At 38.2% G+C, this 20,877-nt stretch overlaps 1 protein-coding gene across 1 annotated transcript in view; it reads right to left on the bottom strand.

Moving 5' to 3' along the window:
• Positions 1–20,877, bottom strand: part of LOC114657780 (fermitin family homolog 3-like) — a 70,812-nt gene that overhangs the window by 34,011 nt on the left and 15,924 nt on the right. Inside the window, exon 3 of the mRNA XM_028809673.2 lies at positions 4,393–4,626. Coding sequence (XP_028665506.1) covers positions 4,393–4,626 — 234 coding nt within the window. The remainder of the gene's footprint in view (positions 1–4,392; positions 4,627–20,877) is intronic.

The raw sequence follows: 20,877 nt of genomic DNA, 5'->3' as shown, positions 1-20,877 counted from the left end.
TAAAACATATGGCACCATGAAACAAAAAATGTAAATAATTTAACTTATTTTATTACATAGAGAATAAATGCAAAAAAACAAAGAAAAGGTCTAACAGAACAAAAAATCAAAAATAATACAAAAAAACGTAACATATAATGTAATCCAAAATGACCAACCCAAATCCTCAATCCAAAATCCCAAATAATCTAAACAAAAAAAAGACCAACAAGAAGAATCATAAAAGGAACAACAAAACAACATGGTCAGGAAACCTAATGCTTTGGTAATTAGCCTAAGGCCTGCCAGATTCTTAAATAGGCCTTGTCTAACAACCTCATCTTTACAGATCTTCACATCTTTAGCCTCAGGTGGCCTCATCAACATGGAGACCAACATAGAGACCACTGGAAAGATAAAAAAACTAAACTGATTTAATTAAGAGACAACAATGCAAAATAGTTGAAGAATACTTAATAATTACATAGAAAAATTCCTGAAATTAGTAACACCCATCCATCCATTTTCCAACCCGCTGAATCCGAACACAGGGTCACGGGGGTCTGCTGGAGCCAATCCCAGCCAACACAGGGCGCAAGGCAGGAACAAACCCCAGGAAGGACGCCAGCCCACCACAGGGCGCGCACACACCCACACACCAAGCACACGCTAGGGGCAATTTAGGATCACCAATGCACCTAACCTGCATGTCTTTGGACTGTGGGAGGAAACCCACACAGACACAGGGAGAACATGCAAACTCCACGCAGGGAGGACCTGGGAAGCGAACCCAGGTCTCCTTACTGCGAGGCAGCAGCGCCACCACTGCACCACCGTGCTGCCCGAAATTAGTAACAGCTGTCACTAAATAATAAATAAAAATACCAAAATAGATAAAAAATAAAATCAATTCAAACCAGGAATGATGCCCTGGCAGAACCATAACAGCTGTATGCTACTTTACCTTTTTTATCTGAAGAAAATAACATTGCATACAATCAAGTCAAACTTATACAGCAAATGACCAAAAACAGACCAAACCTAATGAAAAAGAATATTGTTAAAATCTAGAATATGTTCCATCAAGCAAACGTTCTACCTGTGAGGAAATGGAAAATAGAAACTTCTGAGAGAAAATACACATATCCCCGAATATTGGAAAAAATTCAAGTAAAAATGATTTTCAGACAAATATTGCCATAGAAAAACAGTTGTTTGCATGGTATGACATATGTACAACATATGAGACAAAGTTCACTTCCTGGTGTGAAAAAAGAAAAAAAAATCTGTGAACCATTGGCAGACTTCAGCCAGCTACCATATGTCTCACACGTGCGCATGGGGGACAGTTTACAGGCTCAAATAGTGTTATTCGTCAGCCAGATCAGGGGTCAGTGCTCTCATCTGATCCTTTCTCCTCTTGTCCTTCTGCAGACCAGCCAAAGATTGATGATGTCTCTTCCATTACCCAGAACCCATCCACCTGCCACATCAATTTCGGTTCTGGCCTCCCTGACTCCACCTCTTCCTCTTACCCACCATATTTATAGCCCAGACTCATTCTGTCAGTCAGTTTGGTTTTGAACTCTGCCTTGTAAAGACATGTTTGATTTCTCTTTTGATTTTTTCAGTATACGGGGTGGCCATCCTCCAACCTTTTTCTGTCTGCTGCCTATTATTTACCACACACATTAGCCCATGCACAGATTAAATCTTAATGATACAATATGAACCATAAGCTGTAATCTTCCTTTTTGCTTGGGCAAGCTTGGGGGTTATTAACCTTTATTTGCTGTCCTTCTCAATACATACCCTATAAGTTTATAAACAAACTTATATTTGACATGTTTTTTAAGTAAAAACGTCCAACGTGCAATACTACCATTTTGCAGAGTGGTGTATACATCATGAGCTGCCGTGAGTTGAACTGTAAAGACTGCCTGTGACATTCTCAAAATAAGACTGTGTGCGCAGTCTCGCCTATGGCTTCAATAAAGGCTCAACAGATATCTATCACCTAACCAGAGTGCAGCTTTGTTTCTTCTGTACTGGTCTGGTCGTTGGCTATGTACATTTTGCATGTTCCCCCTGTATACACATTAGTTTTCTCTTTGTACCCTAGTTGCATATTAAACATATGCAGGTTAGGCAAACTATTTTCGCTAAAGTAGTTGTGAGTGATTGAGTGTTGATGCTAATGTCTGGAAACAGATGTAATACCATGAGATGAGAACACGTTTTTGTTAAATGTGACACTATTCTGACAGCTGTATGTCACCTGCTCTGCTGACTCACATGTATAAATGGAAAGCTGCAGTTGCAGCTTCCCTGGGGTGTCTTCTTCATCCCTCAAGAATGTTCTATTAGCATACAGTAGTCTGCTGCCCAGTCTGGCATAGAGATGATAATTAAAAATGTGAGTGCTTGGAAGGTGTGATTACAGAAAAATAGACTAGGAAATGCTGAGAATTGATTTTCAGTTGGGAAGGAAGCAGGCCAGTGTCAAATTACTGTAATAACCAAACAACAAGAGAAAGAGAAAACCAGAAACAAAGCACAAAACTTGAAGAAACATGAGGGAGGCTGTATTGTCTTGCCCCTAACTAACACTAAGACTTTTGATTCAAAGATTTGAGTTATTTAGAAAAATCCAGTATTTCTGTCATGGTCAGCCTTATGATTTACATGTTTCCCAAATGTTCCTTGACCTTTGAAAATTATTTATATGTAGTTTTTGGAATTTTGAAGGGTAAGAAATCTATTTGAAATACTTATTTTTTGTTTCCGTGTGTTCTTACCAGCGTAAACTGTAATTCATGTTGTTTTCCTTATGGTTGCTACCATTCTTAGCTTTGTTGACAGTTGCTGTGGCGTCACTAAACTTGGCAACCAGGACTGGGCAATGTGTGACATCATAACTGCAAAAACATAATGGTTGGCATCTTACACTTCCTGGTTGTCCAAGATTCACATTCATGGACAAATAAAACTTTGTTAGTTTCTGAGTTACTAGTTATGTTAACTTTTTCTGCCATTTGTCCACAAATTATGTCAGGTGCTTTTTTGGCTCATTTACCCTTTATTGGCTTACAACTAACTGCTCTGTTCTTTGCCCACAATTCTGGTTATACAGTATATTTTAATCTGTGTTCATTTATTATTAATCTTCCCAGTTAGGGATAGGTTAGGGTGTGTGGAGCTACTGCCCCCTAGAGGGCAAAAGATGCACGGGCACACTACCTATGAAGGCAACAGGGTTTGGGTTTGAATAATAGTAGGTGTGTACCACCTCCTGATTCTCTCTCTCTCAAAAATGTATTGCCCTGTGCAAAAAGAATTATTTTGACAACAGGAATTGGCCACCACCATCCTAAATAACATGACAAAAAGATGTCACACCTTGTGACAGTTTCTGAGAATAAATATGATGATAATGGAATATGATTGTTATATACAATATGGTGGTCATCAAAAACCAATCATAATTTTACATGCAAAAAACAAATTGTGTGTGAAGGAGTACTTCCTCACTTTCACAGATGTCCTTATGATTCTCTACTTAATTGAAATAATTCTATTGAATCCTTTCCCATTCCTTTGAGAATTTTGAAGACCTGGATGAGGTCCCCACGCCTCCATTTTTTGAGACTGAACAGGGTTAATTCTCTGATTCTGTTACTTAAGCCCAGGCATGAACTTGGTTGCTCTCCTCTGCCACAGTTGCAAATGGTACTATGCAGTATGGAGACCAGAACTGCACATAGGACATTACTTCAGATGAGGCCTCACTAGTGCGTTACGCGGTCTGATCACAACATCCCTTAACTTTTTTTTTTTTTTTAACTTTTATAGGTTTTTTCAAGATTTCATCATATTTTATATTTTTTTCATTGCTTCTGCACACTGTCTAGGTGAAAAAACTGTTGTGACAATGTATACCACTGAATTACATTTTAGAGGTTATTTCCTATAACATTCTTGCCTCTTTTTGTATTTTTAATGAATAATCTTTTTGTCTGGATGTAGCACTTTTCTTATTTTTACATTAAACTGCATTTTCCAATTTTAAAGATCTTTTTAGACAAATTTTGCTGCTTCATTAGTATCTTAGTGTCCTCTGCAAATTTTATCACATCAGTAATTGTACTGGAATTTATATCATTAATATAAATTAGGAAAATTATGAATTCATTTCTGTAGTACATTTTCATACACATCACTGGCAGAAGAACAGAAAGCAGAAAAGATGTAGTGTAATAAATGGCCTTATCTGTGCTAGAAATGGAAGATCCACAGTGTAGGCAGAAGTGCTATGAGAGAGGGATGACAGCGACAAAGAGAAAGTAATAGAAAAGTGGAAAAAACACACAGGCGTACCCATTTTTAGATGTTTCCCAGCCAAGGGATACTCACTCAGTATTTTGCACATGTCTATCACTGTTCTCAAGACTGGGCCAGCAAAATTGGCATTGATTTTCAGGTTACAGTTGTTGGGCAAAACCAGGCGAATAGGTTTGTGCTGTGGAGTGAAGAAAAGCTTGGCATCTGCAAGTATCCCATATTTGTCCAGTGTCCAGTTGGTTTTGAGGAGCCACTGCTTTTTCTGCTCCCACCACAGTGCATAGTCTGACCAATTCTTTTGAATTTCTGAAAAACAAGAAAGGATTGTTACAAAATTTGGTTCTAGTCTTCGGTTTGTGTTTTAAAGTTTTAAAGTACCTTAACTGATAAGTGAGATCAAATGAGCAAGTGGGTGGCAATTTGGGCAATATACCTGATAAATAGGAGGGATGATGGTCTGTGGGTTCAATGGGAGCAACAGGCACCTAATGATAGAAAGTCAACTCATCATAAATTGACTAAGATGTCCACTTCTAGCTTAAATTTGAATATCCTGCATAGTGTACCCCACTGTACGCCATTATTCATACCATGTAAGCACACCTTCATACTCAGCCTTGACATTACCCTTAAGGGTGACCATCTTACACCTCTACTGCTATCAACACTTCATTTTGCTATTAATGAAGCACCCACTGCTGCACATCTCATGTATGAAAGTTCTTTGAATTGGATTACTGTAATCTTCCTGCATGAACTGTTAACAACCTGGAAAAGTTCAGAAGTAAACGTGTCTTAAACTACACAATACATTCATACTAGCCCTAATCTGGCTTTATTGCATTGGCTTCCTGTTCATTTTAGAATTATTTTGAAGCTTCTTCTTTAATACCCCAAAATAGGAAGTATTTGTGTTACCATGTGAGGGGCACCTGATAACTTCTGACACCAGCCTTTTGCTACTCCAGTGCCTCACTTCATTTTCTTCATTAAATTCTTTTACCTTACTGGAAGTTTGACCTTGGAATTCCCATAATGCACTTTAAAGTTACTTTAATTGTGTAATAAATACCCAAAGGTATCACATCCTAGTGAGCTGAATGACATCCAGCATGTCGCTCTGACGTCGCATGTGATGAAGACCATGGAGCGGCTGCTGCTTCACCACCTGAGGCCACAGGTCCGCCATGCCCTCGACCCTCTGCAGTTTGCATACCAGGAGAAGGTGGGAGCGGTGGATGTCATCATCTACATGCTACACCGATCCCTCTCCCACTTGGACAGAGTCAGTGATGCTGTAAGAATTGTTTCTGGACTTCTCTAGCGCCTTCAACACTATCCAACCTCTGCTCCTTAGGGACAAGATGACAGAGATGGGAGTAGATTCATACCTGGTGGCATTGATCGTGGACTATCTTAAAGACAGACCTCAGTATGTGTGTCTCAGGAACTGCAAGTCTGACATTGTGGTCAGCAACACAGGAGCGCCACAAGGGACTGTACTTTCTCCGGTCCTGTTCAGCCTATATACATCGGACTTCCAATACAACTTGGAGTCCTGCCATGTGCAAAGGTTCGCTGACGACACTGCTATAGTGGGCTGCATCAGGAGTGGGCAGGAAGAGGAGTATAGGAACCTAATCAAGGACTTTGTTAAATGGTACGACTCAAATCACCTACAACTGAACACCAGCAAAACCAAGGAGCTGGTGGTGGATTTTAGGAGGACCAGGCCCCTCATGGACCCCGTGAGCATCAGAGGTGACTGTGTGCAGAGGGTACAGACCTATAAATACCTGGGAGTGCAGCTGGATGATAAATTGGACTGGACTGCCCATACTGATGCTCTGTGCAAGAGAGGACAGAGCCGGTTATACTTTCTTAGAAGGCTGGCGTCCTTCAACATCTGCAATAAGATACTGCGGGGGGGGGGGATAGGGTGGGGGGAGGGGGAACGTTAACATTATACAAAAGTTATTGTCCGTTATACCTGCATTTTTATTACTCTTTAATTTCAATATTGTTTTTTATCAATATGCTGCTGCTGGAGTATGTGAATTTCCCCTTGGGATTAATAAAGTATCTATCTATCTAAAACTTGGTTTTGACACACTGCCTTGCAGTTTTAGTGTCTTATTTATTTAACTGTATACAGTTAAATAAGGTTAATCTGTTTGTTGATGTATCTTTTATTATAAAATGTTGTTTGTATATGCATTAATAATAATAATTCTTTGCATTTATATAGCACTTTTCTCACTACTCAAAGCGCTCAGCAATTGCAGGTTAAGGGCCTTGCTCAACGGCCCAACAGAGCAGAGTCCCTATTGGCATTTACATTACAGTTAAAAGAGAGTTAGAATTAGGTTGCACTGTTTAGTGAGCTGTCCTTTTTTTAAGTCTCTTATTATACGATATCTTATATATACAGCTCAATGTAGAGGTGTGTTTATTCTTTTTACAATACCCACACTTGGTCCAATCTCAACAAAACTTTGTGCACATATTACTCTTTGTCTGGAAGAAACCAAAGACTACTTTGGAACCCAAAATCTGGACTCTTAGGGTATCTTGGGTGGTGAGTTTCCTTTTTACTACTAACTACTAGTTTTAATGACAGTGTCTTTTTCTGGATTTTGACCCCTAAAATTAATTTAATTTATTTCATGGCTCACAGTACAAGAAAAGGCACTGTCCTAAGTAATTTGTTACACATAATAATATTTATTTTTGAATGTTATCAGTATTTATGTGTTTTTTTGTCAAAACTATACCTCCTAAGAAAAGGGGTGCAAAGTATTTTCAGCCGCAAAACAAAAGTAAAATAGTTGTGCAATAAAATTACGTTCTCAGGCAACACTGGGTGCTGCTGCTAGTTCTGAAATAATTCTATTTTTGCCAAATGTTTCCTTTGTCATTTTCGTTTTCATTCACCCTTTTCAATCAAGTTTGCTCCCTTATTTGTATCCAAATGCTGACAACACAGAGACTACAGTGCTACATTCAATTTTTTTGCTTACTTATTAAAAAAAATACTCTAATAAGCAGACAAGGGACAATGGCAGTGAAGTCATTACCCACCTTTAGCTTTCAGTGCTGTTTGTACCCGTGTCTGCGCCATTCATTGCTAATTATCAGCATTTGGAGACAATTAATGGAGGAAGCTCTGAAGAAAATGGTGAATTAAAAAGAAGACTTTTTGGCAAAAAAAGTTATGGCAAAGAATACAAATATTTATAAATATCTTAGAAATATCCAAATGCCAGGTAAAAAAAAAACAATGAGATCAATTAATCTTAAGAATGATGCCCTGCTTGTGAAACTGGTCAGCGTAAAAACCTGTGACCAAGAGCATCCCCCAAGACTGAACTTGAAACCCACTGGCCTAACCTGTGTGGGTCACTGAGCTCTGATGTCTGTCTCCACACCACTGGACAGAGAGTCCTCCATCACAGGGTACGCTCACACACATGCCCAGACTAATCCAACTGGGAACACTTTGACTTTAAGATGTGGGAGGAAAACCTCTGCAGACTCTACAAAGATAGTGACAGGGTTGGGATTTGAACCCAAGACACTGCTACTGTGAAACAAAAGCGCTAACCACTGCTCCACCCATGTTGCGTTATATCCGTTGCTTTACAAACCTTTTTGTATCGATGCATTGCATGACAGACACCATACAAATAAAACAAGACTGATTAATTTAGCTATGATTAGTGTTGCAGTGGTTAGTGGTGATGGCATAGAACTCTCAGGCTGCGTCATTGTCTTTATAGAACTGGCATATTCTCCTTATGTCTGTATAGGTTTTCCTCTCCTTTACCTGTATTTTCACAAATATTTGTGTACCTAGTGAATTAACGCCCCGATTCTGCCAGAATGGATTACGTTTTCACATGGGTTTACTACATGGGTGGATGAGTAACAGCCTACTACAAGGGGAATAGTGCATTAACTCAGCTTAGAATCGACACCCGGAAACATAAAGAAGTAAAAGCATTGCTGCAGAATGTAAATGTGCAGGGATGATTGAACACTTCCTTAACCACCCATTATTGGGATTCTGACTTCTCTCATATTTTTTTTTGTACTTGAGAGATTCTTTATGCTGACTTTTCTTTCTCCTTGGGGGAGGGGGGGGTGTTTCTAGTATATAAAATTCATTTTTATTAGTTTTGAGGTTTGGATTGATTTTGATTCTGTTGATTTATTTTACTTTCATTTTGTGACACCATTTTGGACACTACTGTTTTTCTTATATTCAGCAAGTATCACATTATTTCGATCACAGCCTTTGGTGTAATATCACTGCCTATCCAATAGAAATGTGGCAGAAGCCAAAAACATTTTTTACAGCCATCCTTAGCATTAATTATCTTTCTTTCAAGTTTATCTAGTGTCAAGTTCCTTCATTGGGTTTTGATCTTCTTTTTGTCTTCAACTTTCGTGTCTCCTTTTCCCTTGGAACTTAATACATTGGCTTCTTTTGAATTACTGATTTTGACAATGGCTCGGTCCTGTCTTTCTATCAGTCTTTTGCCATCATCTCCTGGTTATTTCTTCTTTCTCACAATAGGTGTCCTGGATGTATCCCTAACATTCATTATAGTAAAAGAGATAGGCTTGACGTTACCTTGACGTATCTTACTGGGCAGAAAGGCGAGACGGAGTAACAGGAATTTGATATAGCTTTTCAGACAAAATATGATGGCAAGAAATTAAAAATGTACACTTCCCCTTTAAGCATAACTTCCCCAGACAGGGAGGAAGTGCAATGTAAGGTGGGATAAAGGAACGCCTATCAGTGCCCGTCTTTGACTCCTTCATCAAAATGCCAGAAAGGCAAAGCAAAAGGACAAAATGTTGGAAAAGAGGAAGCATAATGTAATAAGAAAATCCAGAAAGATGGTGCCTATGTGAAAATAGTTCAGACACTATTTTTGTTTTATTTATAATTCGGTTGTGTTACTTTGACCAGCTACTAAAAAATCCTTTCCAACAACTATAAATAAATTAAAAAACCAAAAAAAAAATTGTTAACTTAAAACTCTCAGACCTGCTTAACCCAATTCAGGGTTGTGGTGGGCCACAGCCTGTTCTAGCAACATGGGGTGTAGAACAGGGCCCTCTGTTTTAAACCCCCTTGATTATTGACAACTTATTTTAATCATTGCAAACTTCCTCTAGATAGATAGATAGATAGATAGATACTTAATCACGGAGGAAGCTGAAAAGGCTAAATGACTGACTAATAATGACAGGAATTCATGTTTTTTTATGATATTAGCTAGTCAATGGTATTTATTTATTAAAAACAGCTGATCTTCAACTGAGATCATAGAGGATCTGGAGTCCATCCTTCTTGGTAACACACTGACAGTTTATTGTACATTGACAGGTGTGAAGAAGCTCCTCATTGCTTTGTTTTGTTTTAACTTTTTTCCCTGCAGGATATCCTACTGAGTGCTGTACATGACATGTTTGAAAGCGTGGACACTTACTGTACTTTCTTCATCTTCAAATCGTGACTAGATGGCTGGTGCAATGAAGTGGGTGGAAGTCCAGAGAGGTGATGACAAGCAGCTTTGATGAAGGTTATGAAAGTATAAAGTGCAGTTAAAAGATTAGTCAGTCATTCAGTGGCAAAAGGAGAGGAGGACAGGTTGGGAGTATGTCCTGATAGCGCATTGCCGCACCCTCCACACGACGAACCACCTAAATTGGGACCTGAGTGCAGCGGGTGACACCTCAGCACCACACTGAAACAGGGGCTGGCCACCAAGCCACAAGTTCTTCCTGTATGTTGATGTGAGAATTATACCTATAAAAGTGTTTACCCTTTGTTTTTTTTTTTTCCATTTTTGATGGGTGTCTTTGAAGGAAACACTGTGCTATGTATTGCTGCCTAATGGTTCCAGAAGACTGACTTCAAATCTCAGCCATGTAGAGTTTGCACTTGCTCCTCGTGTCTATGTAGGCTTTTCTCTGGTTCCCTAGTTTTCCTCCCATATGTCAAAGACATGTCGATTGTGATAACTGGCATCGATAAATTCATCTAGTGTATGCTTATGGGAATGAGTGCACTCTGTGATGGACTGGCATCACATCCAGGGCTGGGTTTTGATTTTGCAACTGATAATGCCAGGATAGCACTAGGTTCCTGGTTTGATCAAGTGGGCTCAAAAAATTAACATATATTTTGATGGGTGATAGGTAAGTCAGGCTATAGTAAAGGGAAACTATACCAGCTGCACGGAGTAGCAGCAAATTACAAAGTGAAAATGAATGAGACAGTTGTATTTATATAAAAAAAAGGCAAGTATCAAGTAAACATAACCAAAACATAAGATAAAAATCATGGTCAAAGAAACAGAAGAAAAGAATTCTTAACCACCTGGTGATGTTTTGCCACTCACATTTCAGATTAACATCTGCTAGCAATAGCACAGAAACAATATATAAAGAATCTCAAAATGGCTGTAAACAACAGAACAGCATTATGGAAGGGTGTAATTCATTTTTAACAAATAAAATTTAATGAATTGAAAAAAAGAAATAAACATGGCTATTGGATTCCTTGCTCCCTAAAACCCCCATATTTATGCATACATAATTTTTAGAGACTTTGTAACTATATAGAAAATTTAACAAGGGTCAGATCATGACAGAAATTAAATGTGCCCAAAAAAAGTGTTGAGCTATGAATTCTCTGAAATGGTCATCTGCTTGGTTTAAGCATTGGCTACTGTGTCCCACAAATTCATTGTACAAGAGCGTAGCCTCTTCAATGATATTAAAACTACTAAACGCATCGATTATCACTATAATGCTGCAAATGTTGTTATATGTGTTTTGTGAATGGGGGGGCTATGTAGTGCAAAACGGACGGTTGGCAATGAGTTGAGTAACTGAAGTGAATTTAGGGAAGTGCCACAAATTACTATACAGTATGCCAAGTCTGATGTTTATCCACAAATCTATTTATCCTTTAAAAATTTCTTTCCATTACAGGGTCATGGGGTGTCACCACCTGATCCAGCAGCTTCAGACTCAAGATGGGAACCAACCCAGGACATCCCAGTGTGTACTCTCTCACACTAATTACCAATTAACATAACACACACATCTTAGTGTAATTACAGCAACATATGTATTTAAAATTGTATTCACTAACAACTAATATATTAGATAGGCGATGTTTTATCAAGCCTCAAATCAAAAGAAGCAAATGTGGCTTTTGTTTTGCTAAGCTTTACTCAGTTTAAAAATAAGTATGAGTGTTTTAGAACTCTTAGTGAAGCAAAGCAGAAGTTCAGGTTGCTTCCCAGTATAGAAAAAGCATCTGAGATTTTCGTTATTACTAGGATTGAATGACACAAGTGATCAGTATCTCCAAGACAGTATACTCCAGAGCCACTCTCTTGTTGACGGAGAACTAACATGGAGGTCAGACAGTCCAACAGCAAGGTATGAAACCTTTTATTGTTGACTAGCAAAATACCCGCGCTTCACAGCGGAGAAGTAGTGTGTTAAAGAGGTTATGAAAAAGTAAAGGAAACATTTTAAAAATAACGTAACATGATTGTCAATGTAATTGTGTTGTCATTGTTATGAGTGTTGCTGTCATATATATATATACATATACACATATATTATATATATATATATACACATATACACATATATTATATATATATATACATACACACACACACACACACACATATACACATATATTTTATATATATATATATATATATATATATATACACACACACACACATATACACATATATTTTATATATATATATATATACACACACACATATACACATATATATTTATATATATATATATATATATATATATATATATATATATATATACACACACACACATATACACATATATTATATATATATACACACATATACAGATATATCATATATATATACATATACAGTATATACATATACACATATATTTTATATATATATACACATATATTTTATATATATATTATATATATATATATATACATACATACATACATATACACACATACATGCACTTACAATAACATAGAAATCAATATAAACAACATTAACATCGTTATCATATGAGAATATGAAGTAATATATAAGAAGCACATTTCATATAAATATAAATTATTAAACAGTAAAATCTTCTTCTATAATTTGCTACCGTGGCTATTTGTTTGTCTGTCCAGGATTTTAAATCACCTGTAGCTCGCAAACCGTTTCACCTATTGACATGAAATCTGGTACACATATAGTACGTCACGTCTGCCATCCGCTTTATGGGTGATGATTGTATTACTCTTTTTATCTGTATTTTATTTTATTGTAGAATCAACTCCTATCTGCGCACACCAGGGCGGCCGTGGGCGGATGCATATGGTGTATTCACTCCATGTTATCGTGCATTGCGCTGTCATTGGTATTTTGATAAAAGAATTTGAACAACACATAAGAAGCGTATAAATTATTAAACAGTAAAACATTAACATTTAAGAAGTAAAGTTACATTGAGTACTACTGCAGTGCCTTCGGGTATACCTCATTTTTTCTTTGCCCATTACATGCTTAAATGTATACATTTTTTGGTGTACCTACCCGAGAACACGCGACATATAACCGACCGTGGGAGAAGCATGGATTTTAAACACGCGTTGAGTTCATCTGCTGGTCTCCCTCGTGGAATAACTGGTAATGTTTGACTAAAACCTACAGCGAGTAAAACGACATTACCTCCTTTTTTTTTTTTTTACGATCTCTGAGATCTTGCTTTTTTCGGTTCAAGGCTTCATAAGCTCTTTTATATTCCATGGTGTACTTATCCCAAACCATCATCTTTGAATGTTGCAAGACTTTCGCCTTGTATGTAGATCGGGGTAATTACATTCATTGCATTCCTAGTCTGAATCACAATCTGATTGTATGGGTGGTTACCTGGCAGGTAACGGTTATGCTTGGTCATCAAGTCGTCTAACATCCGCTACGAGCCCTCTTTTAATTGCGAGAAGCAGATATATATAGCCAAATTCTCGCGCTTCGTTGTGGCGAAGTACTGCTTTTAATTTTTTATTAAGAAGAAAAGAAAACCTTTTTAAACGGATCGAAAATATACCAATAACAATTTGTTAAGGATCTGTTTTTTTGTGAAGGCTCTCTTTTCACAGCTGTCACGCTACGGCGTGTGTTTCGTTTATTTGACAGTATGTAGATCATGGTAATTACATTCATGGCATTCTTTTTCTGAATCACAATCTGATTGTATGGGTGGTTACCTGCCAGGTCACGCTTGTGGTTTGTCAGCAAGTCGCCTTACGTCTGCCCCGTGCCCTCTTTCTGTTCCCAGAAGCAGATCATAGAATGGTTTTAATAGTTTACTTTCAAATAATGCAAAGAGTATGCGACATGTGTTTCTCCCTAATTCTGGGCTCATCAGGCGTACACACTCACTGCATCCCCTCTCGGGAATCGAATCTCTATCGTCAGCGCCAGAGGTGAAGCCTCTAACGTTGCGCTACGGCGTGTGGTTCGTTTATACCTCGTGTCTTCTCATTAAACTTTTATCTCGCGAATTTGTTATTGCAATCCGCAGCGGGAGCGTTTCTATAAACTTAATTAAAATTACGTTTTACACCGTGCTTTTTTCCCTTATGAAGATGCTTGTATGCTTCACTCGCTCGCTTCTTATTGTTTCGCTCCCTTCTCAATTGTTTAATGAATTTTTTGTTCTTCGCTGTTTGCGGCGCCAGAGTTGAAGCCCCTAACGTTGCGGTCAGCAAGTTGGCTAACATCCGCCATGTGCCGTCTTTCAGTTGCGAGAAGCAGATCATACAATGGTTTTAATAGTTTACTTTCAAATAATGCAAAGAGTATGCGACATGTGTTTCTCCCTAATTCTGGACTCATCAGGTGTACACACTCACTGCATCCGCTCTCGGGAATCGAATCTCGAACGTCAGTGCCAGAGGTAAAGCCCCTAACGTTGCGCTACGGCGTGTGGTTCGTTTATACCTCGTGTCTTCTCATTAAACTTTTATCTCGCGAATATGTTATTGCAATCCGCAGCGGGAGCGTTTCTATAAACTTAATTTAAACTTATGTTTTACACCGTGCTCTTTTCCCTTATGAAGATGCTTGTATGCTTCACTCGCTCGCTTCTTATTGTTTCGCTCCCTTCTCAATTGTTTAATGAATTTTTTGTTCTTCGCTGTTTGCGGCTCCTCCTTCTTTTCTCCCTACTGCGTTCACAGTCTTTTCACGTGATTACGTGGGAGGCGTGATGACGAGACACTCAACTCCTCCTCCCACGGCCATCGAGCTGCCGTCCATTACAGTATATTGTGAAAAAAGAGGTTCCAGTTATGACCATTATGCGTTGAATTTCGAAATGAAACCTGCCTAACTTTTGTAAGTAAGCTGTAAGGAATCAGCCTGCCAAATTTCAGCCTTCCACCTACACGGGAAGTTGCAGAATTAGTGATGAGTTAGTCAGTCAGTCAGTGAGTCAGTGAGGGCTTTGCCTTTTATTAATTAGTATAGATTTCAGGAAGCTATAGAAGAAGTAGGACTCATCACAAAACAGAGACTAGAAGCTAGAAATAAAAAAATGAAGTAATGTGAATGTAAGATAAAATCCATACATACTAGGACACACTAAATGGTTGTCACCATACCAGTGGCCAAATATTCAAGCACAACTTCTACTGTTACATGATTGCCACTTTTGGTGTTGCAACAAGATAACTTAATAGGAATGTGGAAGGAAAAGAAAGGATGATTCTGACAAAGGGGTCGGTTTTTGCCTTACCTGGAGTTTTTGTTTTTTTGCCTTTTGTTTCTCCTGTCTTTTTATAAAATTATCTATTTATGATTATGGTTTTAAAATTGTCAATTATGTATCCTCTGTTCCTTTTGTTAGTGTAATTTACTCCCATTTTGTGTCCTGCTGAAGACCCTTAATTAGGACACAGGCCCTAAGTGCCTTAATTATTAGTTTTTAACCTAATTAATAATCAGTTCCCCTGCTATACCTCTTGACTTAATTCTTTTTTTGTTGAGTTTACTTAAAGAAAGTAACATTACATACAATGGAGTCAGACTAAGCAAACTGGCTTGATTTGGGTCTCTGTTTATTATTCCCATGATCACTGCCTTTGATTGTTGTTATTTTGCACTCCCTTGTTACCTTAACTTGTGTTACTCTTGTGGCCTTCTTACCACTTTTAATTGTCTTATCCATTTTTTTTTATTTTAGGATTTGTATTTTGTATTTGGCAATTGGATTGTGAACTTTCAGCTGTATTATGCAAAGGTATTTTGTTTAGTGTTTTGCTCTTCATTTACATTTTAGCATTTTGGTATTTTGTCATGGTTTCTTTTTAAATTAAGGGTTTAATTTTATATTTCTTTTAATTACCTTTCTTCTTTTAGATTCTCCTGAATTAACAGCATATCAGTGTCTTGTGTTACTTAGTCTTTGTTTACTTCACTAAATAATTAATAGCTTTGTTTTATCCAGATATTTTCTTTCAGTGTCTGACACTTCATAACAGACTTGCCTTTATGATTCAGCACATTCAGTTTACAAACAGTTTAAATGATCAGTCTTATGCCTGAGTACCTATCTGACCCGAGTCCTGCCTGAATGTCCTAAAAGTTTCTTTTTCTTGGGAGCACAATTTACTCACATAATCCCATAGTGTTACACGAGAATCTTTGTTACTCTTAGGGTAGAGTATAACTGACATATTTGGAATCCACTGATCTATTTAAGGTGGCAGGTTCAAGTGCCTCTTCCTATAGCACTGGGCATAAGGCCGGAGTCCAACATGTCAGGCATTCCAGTCCATCACAGGGCACACTCGTGCACACACACACTAACTTAGAGCTGGGAATTCCCTTTCTGAGTGCTTCTTAAGACTGTGTAGCAGCACACAGTGTGACATGAATTGATAAAACTCTAGAAACACTACTGATATTTTCCTGATTTGTAGCTCAAATATAGAAGTGTGGATAGTGATGGAAGATTAGGTGAACTAGAAGGGTTCTTTTCAACACTGTATTTGACTTGTACGTAGAAAAAGAAATGCGGTGAAGGAATTCCATATTTAAGACAGAACAGTAGACAGATTAGGAGAGCATGGGGGGGTGGGGGTCATGAGAACTCTGGAAAGGGGTGTGTGGTGCTCCCGATATCAATGCAAAAGGACTGTCCAAGTCTTTACAGTCCTGGTGCTCCCTGTTTTGCTATATGGTTGCGAGACTTGGACGCTATCCAATGACCTGAGACAAAGACTGGACTCCTTTGGTACTGTGTCTCTCCGGAAAATCCTTAGGTACCGCTGGTCTGACTTAGTGTCGAATGAGTAGTTGCTCATGAAGTTCCAAATAAGGCACATTACCAGCATTGTGAGGGAGCGTCAGTCATGGCACTACAGCCATGTGCCGTGATTCCCCGAGGATCATCTGACTTGCAGGATCTTCATTGTTAAGGACCCGAGTGGCTGGACCAGGCCAAGGGGATGTCCACGTAACACCTGGCTGTGGCAGATAGAGGGTTATTTCCGGAGGGTGGGACTGGACCGCATGTCTGCCTGGGGGGTTACCAACCAGGATCCTGAGCTTTTTCCTCGTATGGTGGGTGTGGCAATATGCTGTATGAGTACATGCTCCCTAACCTGACCTGAGCTGACCTGTTTAAAGGTTACAAGCATGTTGCCAGTATAAAGATCTCTAAAGACTGTTATACTTAATGATTTCCATAAACTATATACTGTATTGGGAAAGAAGGGCAGGAATATGAAATTATCATGTAGAGGTGCTTAGAGAACAGGGTCTCTACCTTAAAGTGTTTCTTAAATTAGCTTCTTATTTAGAGCGAGTGATACACAGTCCGATTGCTAGTAAACTGATGATAATAACTAGAACACAAAGCAAAGTGCACAATCGCTCTATTAATATACAGTGGTGTGAAAAACTATTTGCCCCCTTCCTGATTTCTTATTCTTTTGCATGTTTGTCACACAAAATGTTTCTGATCATCAAACACATTTAACCATTAGTCAAATATAACACAAGTAAACACAAAATGCAGTTTTTAAATGATGGTTTTTATTATTTAGGGAGAAAAAAAATCCAAACCTACATGGCCCTGTGTGAAAAAGTAATTGCCCCCTTGTTAAAAAATAACCTAACTGTGGTGTATCACACCTGAGTTCAATTTCCGTAGCCACCTCCAGGCCTGATTACTGCCACACCTGTTTCAATCAAGAAATCACTTAAATAGGAGCTGCCTGACACAGAGAAGTAGACCAAAAGCACCTCAAAAGCTAGACATCATGCCAAGATCCAAAGAAATTCAGGAACAAATGAGAACAGAAGTAATTGAGATCTATCAGTCTGGTAAAGGTTACAAAGCCATTTCTAAAGCTTTGGGACTCCAGCGAACCACAGTGAGAGCCATTATCCACAAATGGCAAAAACATGGAACAGTGGTGAACCTTCCCAGGAGTGGCCGGCTGACCAAAATTACCCCAAGAGCGCAGAGACGACTCATCCGAGAGGTCACAAAAGACCCCAGGACAACGTCTAAAGAACTGCAGGCCTCACTTGCCTCAATTAAGGTCAGTGTTCACGACTCCACCATAAGAAAGAGACTGGGCAAAAACGGCCTGCATGGCAGATTTCCAAGATGCAAACCACTGTTAAGCAAAAAGAACATTAGGGCTCGTCTCAATTTTGCTAAGAAACATCTCAATGATTGCCAAGACTTTTGGGAAAATACCTTGTGGACTGATGAGTCAAAAGTTGAACTTTTTGGAAGGCAAATGTCCCGTTACATCTGGCGTAAAAGGAACACAGCATTTCAGAAAAAGAACATCATACTAACAGTAAAATATGGTGGTGGTAGTGTGATGGTCTGGGGTTGTTTTGCTGCTTCAGGACCTGGAAGGCTTGCTGTGATAGATGGAACCATGAATTCTACTGTCTACCAAAAAATCCTGAAGGAGAATGTCCGGCCATCTGTTCGTCAACTCAAGCTGAAGCGATCTTGGGTGCTGCAACAGGACAATGACCCAAAACACACCACCAAATCCACCTCTGAATGGCTGAAGAAAAACAAAATGAAGACTTTGGAGTGGCCTAGTCAAAGTCCTGACCTGAATCCAATTGAGATGCTATGGCATGACCTTAAAAAGGAGGTTCATGCTAGAAAACCCTCAAATAAAGCTGAATTACAACAATTTTGCAAAGATGAGTGGGCCAAAATTCCTCCAGAGCGCTGTAAAAGACTCATTGCAAGTTATCGCAAACGCTTGATTGCAGTTATTGCTGCTAAGGGTGGCCCAACCAGTTATTAGGTTCAGGGGGCAATTACTTTTTCACACAGGGCCATGTAGGTTTGGATTTTTTTTTCTCCCTAAATAATAAAAACCACCATTTACAAACTGCATTTTGTGTTTACTTGTGTTATATTTGACTAATGGTTAAATGTGTTTGATGATCAGAAACATTTTGTGTGACAAACATGCAAAAGAATAAGAAATCAGGAAGGGGGAAAATAGTTTTTCACACCACTGTATCATAGAAAGCGTGGAATTTAATCATTCATAACATACTGTATATTCTTCATCAATCTGTGTAAAATGCACTGTAATTCATCTTAAAATTGCACATCATAATGATCTTTCTAAATTAAAATTACCCAAAATAAATCAGACACAGGATCCTAATTATGAACAATGCCATGTCCTTCCAGCCTTGTAAAATCAAATGTTTTGGGACTATTTTGAGGGAAGGTATTTGCTTATTTGTCAGACAGTGTTGGATTTACAATTACTCCTAAGTCTTTTAAAGCAGTGTTCAGAGTTTACATCAAGTGGGATAACCTCAAAGTGATTTTACTATACTAACAGTAAGTTTTCATGTGTTGATTATGACTAACGTATCGTAACTTTTTTTTGGTATATCAAATTAATTGTATTTTTCATTTGACTGTTTTTTTTTCATATATGGATTAATTAGTTATAAAATTAAATAAAATTAAATCTAAATTTAAAAAAATCTTTAGAATATGAGAGGGAAACCAAAGTACCCAGAGAAAGATGACATGCCAACTGGGAGAACATGAAAAAGACACCCAGAGAGTGACTGGGCTGGGAATCAGTCCCCTGTGAAATAGTCTAAAATGGTCATTAAGCATCACAAAAAATGCCAAAAAGTAGAATAAGGTTATATTTAGAATAAATTGATCTGTTTATTCTTATATCAGGTTTTAACTTTAATGATCAAGGGCAGCTTCCCTGTCAGTCTGATTAAAGTAAAAATTCTCCTAGTCTGAGATCACAGGAAGTGTCTTGAAATTTCTACAAACTGACTAAAAAATGAGACTCAAGATGTATATGTTGTATTGTATATATACAGACTTAGACTTTAACAGAGGAAGCATGAAGTGAATTCTCACTGGTGTTAACTAACTACACAAAATTAAAAGCATTGCCTAGCAGCTAATGCACTGAAGTGTAAACCACAAAGCAGCCTCCTGTGACCCTAGGTGAGTCACTGAACCTGCTAGAGTTCCGGTCGAAATGTAGTTCTGAACTGCTTCAAAATTGTGTACATTTTGATCACTCATTTGTATACAGTATATAAATGATTTTTATAAGCCACCTTGGATAAAGGCGACTGCTAAATAAATCCATGAATAACAGTATAGAAATCATTTGGCATTTATGCTGGGCAGTGTCTTTTGGACTTGGATTCCCGGGAGATTTTTTTTTTTTTGACCAGCTTAACTGGAGTTTTTTTTGTTTCTTTCCTTCCAGCCATCTGATCTTATTATATTACTCATCTTTATAGACTTGAATATGATGTTATATGTAAGGATTTTACTTTTCTGATTATAAATCTGTGTTACGGCAGTTCATTTTGATTTATTTATTTTTACTTATTCATTATTATTCTGGCCTAATTTAACTTGTAACAATTTTTTGACATCTTGTAAAGCACTTTGAGCTCCATTCTGTGCAATAAAAATTAATGTAGTTGTTGTTAATCTTCTTCTTTCGGCTGCTCTCGTTAGGGGTTGCCACAGCGGATCATCTTCTTCCATATCTTTCTGTCCTCTGCATCTTGTTCTGTTACACCCATCACCTGCATGTCCTCTCTCACCACATCCATAAACCTTCTCTTAGGCCTTCCTCTTTTTCTGTTCCCTGGAAGCCATATCCTTAGCATCCTTCTCCCAATATACTCAGCATCTCTCCTCTGCACATGTCCAAACCAACGCAATCTCGCCTCTCTGACTTTGTCTCCCAACCGTCCAACTTGAGCTGACCCTCTAATGTCCTCATTTCTAATCCTATCATCCTCATCGCACCCACTGCAAATCTTAGCATCTTTAACTCTGCTACCTCCAGCTCTGTCTCCTGCTTTCTGGTCAGTGCCACCGTCTCCAACCCATATAACATAGCTGTAGATAATAAGAACATTTTTATATCTGTCCTTATTTTTGAAGTGG

Source organism: Erpetoichthys calabaricus, chromosome 1, assembly GCF_900747795.2.
Source record: "Erpetoichthys calabaricus chromosome 1, fErpCal1.3, whole genome shotgun sequence".
In the NCBI taxonomy this organism is placed as follows: Eukaryota; Metazoa; Chordata; class Cladistia; order Polypteriformes; family Polypteridae; genus Erpetoichthys; species Erpetoichthys calabaricus.
The sequence above is the reverse complement of the archived record's forward strand: the minus strand, read 5'-3'. Positions and strand labels throughout refer to the sequence as shown.